Below are 6,000 nucleotides of genomic sequence, written 5' to 3'. Positions count from 1 at the left end.
GCCACTGTCTTGGCGCGTTTCATTTCGGCGAGGCCATGATTCACCGAGGCATCGACACGATCGAGTTCGTGCTGAACATGGTGTCCAACACGGCGTCGTACCTGCGTCTCTGGGCACTTTCGCTTGCGCACTCAGGTACAATGCTAACATGCACGACCGAGTTCATTGTGACGGCTTGTAGAGCTATCGACTGTCTTCTTCGAGAAGGCGATGCTCTCGACCATCAACATGGACTCGTTTGTTGCGATCTTCATCGGCTTTGCGATCTTTGCCGGCACGACGTTTGGCGTCATTCTCTGCATGGACGTGCTCGAGTGCTTCCTTCACGCGCTGCGTCTCCACTGGGTCGAGTTCCAAGGCAAGTTCTACAAGGCCGATGGCATCGCTTTCAACCCCCTGCGCCTCAAAGACTTGCGTAGCTCAATGGATAGCTAAGATCTCGCTGTAGTAATTGTGTCAACTTTACACCCGAACTATGTGGATTTTATTCTGCGTTCGCGCTGCAGGAAAAGTCTATGTGCTCGTGTTGCGAAGTAGCTCATCATAATATGACTGACCGCCAGTTGCTCGTACCGTAGAGCTGCCTGATTAAGCTACTACGCCTCACGAAGCACAGATTGCGCTTCAATACAATGTTTTTATGCGCTTACTGTTAGCAAACCGGTTCAGGTCCGCTGCGCGTTAGCTTGGAAATTAGGGTGAGCCCTGTGGCCACCGTTTTTGGCTTTCTATCGCAGAGGCTTTCCTTTGTGGTAGTGCTGGAAGCAGCTTGGTATACATCATCGGCCGCCTGTAGCTCATAATATGGAGCAGCCTCAGTGCATTTGTTGCAGCAAGCATGCTTTACAAACAAAAATTTGATGCGCTCGGCGAATTCGCAGTAATGTAGCTGCGATGGCTGACGCATGCGCTGCGCAATTCGTCTTTCTACACAGTGATGGCAAATACTAATGCACATAGCGCGGAAACGTTGTGCGATGAGCTCAAATTGATATCTCAAGATGCTCACTCTGGAACCTCCAGTTTTAGTGATTAGAGCCAACATTCCTCCTACGCCTTAACCCGTGGCGTAATCTGTCATAGCTTGTTCGATGGCAGAAAGCGTTTCGGCACCGTAGCGCACTATAGGCGCAGGGCGACGACCTTTCCAACTGGAGCTAGTCTCTTGGATCTGGGCCTCGACGTCCGGCGCAACTGTCTGCTTATGAGCCACATACCACACCAGCATTGAGCAGACAACGGCGCCATTCGTCATCCGATGCAAGTAGGTCGAGGGCCTGACACGCTTCATTGAATGTAGCGTGAACGACACCGTGGACGGTACGCAGATCTTCGTACGACGTACGACCGCGCCAATGACACAAGAGCATTCGTATGAAATATAGCCCGCCTTCCATTGCGTGCGGACCAAAAGTTTTGTGCGTTCCGTGCGGTTGAGAACCGCAATCTCATCCAAAATGGTTATGTTTCGCCCGTCCCGCCAATCATCGACGCTTCACGCAGAGCAAAGTAGGCAATATACGCATTGGGACTGCCGTGCTCGTGCAAAATCTCGCAATCATGCTTGTAGAGATTGGCGTGCAGCAGGCTTTAGAGCAACGGAAGTGTTAGAGCATCTTCAACGCGCCACAGCTATAGCTAACCGCGTTATAACCACCCTTTCTCATATTTTAGCGGTGTGCTAAACGATGTGCTCCAATGGGAGTTGCAGCTATAGCTATCGCTATCGCTGTGGATTGGCTGACAAGGCGCACCAGGCCGCCAAGGGTGGGAGTGAACAACGCAGCCCGCGGAAGAGAACGCTTGGCGCTTAAACGAGAGAAGGGCAGGCCGCTCGGAGGGGCGTGGATGGAAGAGTGCGGGCTGGAAGCGCAGGCAGGAGAAGCGCGAGCGCTGGGAGGGACGAGGAGTGCTGGCACCGACGATGGACGACGACCTCCACCTACGTATACATGTATGTGCAGCGCTAGGCCTGGAGTGTCGGCAAGCAGCGTCCAAGCAACGCGCGACCACGCCGGATCGAGGCCTGGGTGTTACGTATCGACGACCGACGATGGGTTCACATGGGCGAGCGCCCGTGCAAGTCGCCTGTTCTCGTCCTCGGACCTCCTCTGCCCAGCGCGCGCGCCCACGTCCCATGTGTTCGTCCTCCCTCGCAAATGCCACGGAGCGTTTCGATTGGCTGTTACGTTTTCTGCCTCGTCTACGCTCTATATCGGCAGCATAACTTCACCGCTATAGAGGCCTCCTATAGCGGCAGATCTCGAGTTTTCGGCGTTAGCTATAAATATAGCGGTGCGTTGGACCACTTTTTCACCGCTATAGCACCATGTGACATGCAATAACAAGCGTGACAGTTATAGATAAGCTATAGCGGCGCCGCGTTGGAGATGCTCTTAGGTTAGTACGATCATTTGGTCGAGGCACACGCGTCCCGAGCATGAGCAGCGCCCTCTCTTTGATCTGCTGCGCTGTCGATGATGCAAATTTTGTTCTGCACTAGGCTTAGCCCAGTGGTCCTAAAGCCACGCATTTGGCGGTGATGTAGTCGGTGAATAGGCCATCGTGCAGCTACGCTAGTATATATTCTCGTATATTATGGTAGCGTAGTGACCGGTATTGCATGATAGGTATCGTCAAGGACCTCTCCATAGACGATGATATTGGTGTATGTGCTGCCGTCCACACTGAACTTGGGGTTGAGAGCCAAGATTTCGATGTTGGCACGCGTACAGGCAGCTTGCCCGTGCGCGGTACTGGTTCTGGTAGGTGGACGCCAACTCGAGGTACCGTCTGAGACTCTGACAGTCAGACCCTGCGACTTGTTGATGGTCATCGCGAATGCAAGACACACTACGAACTGTAGACGCGTGAGTTGGAACGGCATCGTGTTGTGCAGACCGTCGTTGATGAGCGAGATTCGAGGTATGAAAACGACGTCGCCGGCTTGCGCGCCAGGCAAAAATGTGGTCACGCAATGCGTGGACCATGAGTCGCGTTCTGTTTCAAAAACCGCGACGTGGGCGCAGGTTACGGAGCAGCATGACAGTGACGTTGACCTGGAGCTCGAGACCGTGTGGAGGAAAGCCAGCGATGTTGATGGGGTTCAGGAACTCAACTGGGTAGTTGATAGCGGTGTCTTCTTGTAGCCGATCGTTGTCGTCGTTTGCTGTTGTAGATTGCACCTCGTCTTCAAAAGCTTCGACACTGGTGGCAGACGTGTAAACGCGGTGGTCAGATATCTGAGCTACCGCCAAGTACCATGGCGTTGACCGAAGCGAGGTCGTCGTTCTCTGGTGCCAGAATATCATGCTGAGCATTGTAAGGTGGTTGTTGAAATGGGTCCTCGTTTTTATGGTTTATGGGTCCTTTTACTAGGGTCGTCCTTCCGCCAACCTTTTTCCGGTAGGCACGTGTTCCGGACCTGTTCATTGGGCTATGTAAATGCATCTGGTCTTCAATTTGCAAGTATTACGTAAGTGCATGCACTCACTTAATGCTTGCTAACTGGAAAACTGGTACGTACCAACGCAGGTTGTCGACAAAACTCTGAGTGCAAAGCAGCTCCGCTAATATGTCGAATTATTTTACACCATCGGTGCTCGATACATCTCTTCTATATAGTAAAATGTATAAAAGTGAAACGTGTAAACGTTTTTTGCCCCTTCTTTAACGGACCAAGATCGGCCTGCTTTAAGAAGTGCGCCTTACCAGTTGCCTGCGATCTTGCGATCAATGCGTGCCACTATTCCTGGTACGACAGGCAATCTTGCGCGTAGTACCCTTGCGTGCGGCTCATTATTGTCGCTATAAAGCAATCTCCAGAGGTCTTTTTGGTGTGCTACATTCCGGACAATTTTAAATACGCGGTCGTCAATATGAAAGAGTGAAATCAATATTGCCACAGTTCGAAACCAAGAGTCTTCTTGCCACTCTGGATAAAAAGAGAAAATGCGTCACCCCACCGGATATAGGTCTTACACTATGTTATTACAATTCTCAAGTGTCTACCCTAATCTGTAGTGTATCATGCGTGAGAGGTCGCAATATACATTTTAAGAGGTCTATTTACAGGTTAAGCTTGCGGTACATAGTCTGCAATCTAGCGCTTAAAGCCTATGCACGCGTCAGCTTTGGCATCGTATATGCTAGAGGCCAGTGGAGAGAGTTACCACTTCCCGCCTCTTATATTTCTGCATGACTGCATGACACTGACTACGCGACTACGCTTATGGACAAGAACGGTATTTGAAGAGATGTACTACATTTTTTTCAGCAGGTGCAGCAAGCGCTGCAACTCTACAGCCACTAACATCTTTCCAGGGTGGATAGCTCTTAGAAAGAAGTAGCAAGGTAGTACTTGCAAAATGGTTACACTGTCAGGCAGATGCTGCGTTGTCTGTGGCTACAAAGTTTTGCTAACGCTATTGCGTCTGGCGCGAAGACGGATTACAGAGGTGACTAAGACTACTCATTTCAATTTTTAGTTGCTAAGTCTCGTCAGTTTTTGCTCCTATTGTTATATAAGCAGAAATTCTATCGCTCACGAATGCTAAACATGAAGAATTGTGTTTTGCTCTTCTTCGATGTAGTAAATAGAATGCTATGTGCAAAGTACATTTCTCCATTTTCTGTTTGTATCCAAAAGTGTAGTCAGTCACGTGCAGCCATGCAGAAGTACAAAAGATGCAATCTCCTATTGCACGCAGTGCGGAATGCATTGGTCTGTGTAATGAACCAGTTGGCGCAGTCGTGCAGGCCTCATAGGGATGACAGGGGCAGTTTTCCCACCGAGGTGGATATCTGGACATTGCCGCATAAATTATCCCAAATCGGTATTGTGAAAGCAAATATAATGACACCCGATTCAGGTTTTACTGGGCTACAAGGCGTCACCTGGCGCAGAGCGGCAAGACGAGCGGAGCGAGTCCACTTTTTGCGCGAAGCGCGTGCCGAGCAGTGGCAGAGACGAGCGCAGCGAGTATGTGTTTGTAGGGCGTATATGTATGGCGCTGATGGGCGTAGCAAGCTAGCTTTTCGTAGGCTTGGCGGCCTCACCATTGGTAGGTAACTATGCCAATGACTCATCGCGCCCCGAAGCGCAAAGCGCGTGCTGAACTGTGACAGTTCTGGAGGGGCAATTGAAGTAAGGACTGCGTTGAGCGTTGGTTTGCTAAGTGTACTGGCTGGCGCAATGGCGGGACGCTGTGGACGACGGTTTCTTACCGTTCTTGGTAACTGGACGGGGTCGTATAAGGGTATCGGTAACCGGCTCCATATGGCCAACCGTGTGCAAAAAATGGGTGTGATTTGTCACTATGTGGATCTGGGATGCTTTAATTGGGCGATGGATGGTAACCGACTGACTGGCTGAGCAAAGAACTTCAACTTTCTAGCGCCATGGCGGCTCATTTTGGAATTTGCCTCCCCCTGCGCCAAACTAGATGTACGCAGAAAGCCTCGTACAATAGGAGCAACTGATCGCTGTTTCGTGTTGCCGTTTTATCATTTTATGTAACTTGCATGTATATCAGTTGTATCTGCCCGCAGTTGGGTTTACTGATGAGTGGTGTGCGTCGTGCACACTGCTATTGGTTCACAGTCTTCGAATGTACCCTGTCAGTCGTTGTTTTTGTTTGTTTCGTGCGAAGACACCATCGCATTACTTTTACTTCCTCGCAGTGTCCACTGTTGCATAGCTGTCTTCTACTGCACCCTTCTTTTTCCACGGCTCACGACATCTACGCAACGCACTGCGGCAAAATCGTCGTACAGCATCACCTTTTGCATGCCTCTGGACTTTGCCTTAACATAGGTATGCATGCGACCTTGGACGAATCAAAAGCGCATCGCATTGCCTACATCGGACATTTTTGAACACGATGGACCCAAATACGATTTGCGGTGAGCAATTCTTGACACGCTACTTATCGAAGGGAGCAACCAGCACGACTAAGCTGTTTAAGATCACTCTCCATTAACTCCTCGCCACCCGGGTTT

At 50.4% G+C, this 6,000-nt stretch overlaps 1 protein-coding gene across 1 annotated transcript in view; it reads left to right on the top strand.

Annotated features, from left to right (window-relative positions):
• Positions 1-435, top strand: part of SPRG_22235 (hypothetical protein) — a gene marked incomplete at both ends in the record, with an annotated part of 1,356 nt that extends 921 nt beyond the window's left edge. The window contains 2 exons of the mRNA XM_012348638.1: positions 49-135; positions 182-435. Coding sequence (XP_012204028.1) covers positions 49-135; positions 182-435 — 341 coding nt within the window. The remainder of the gene's footprint in view (positions 1-48; positions 136-181) is intronic.
• Positions 436-6,000: the final 5,565 nt, after the last annotated feature.

This window comes from Saprolegnia parasitica (assembly GCF_000151545.1).
Source record: "Saprolegnia parasitica CBS 223.65 unplaced genomic scaffold supercont2.45, whole genome shotgun sequence".
NCBI lineage: Eukaryota > Oomycota > Saprolegniomycetes > Saprolegniales > Saprolegniaceae > Saprolegnia > Saprolegnia parasitica.
Note: the sequence above shows the minus strand (reverse complement) of the source record. Positions and strands in the feature narration are given on the sequence as shown.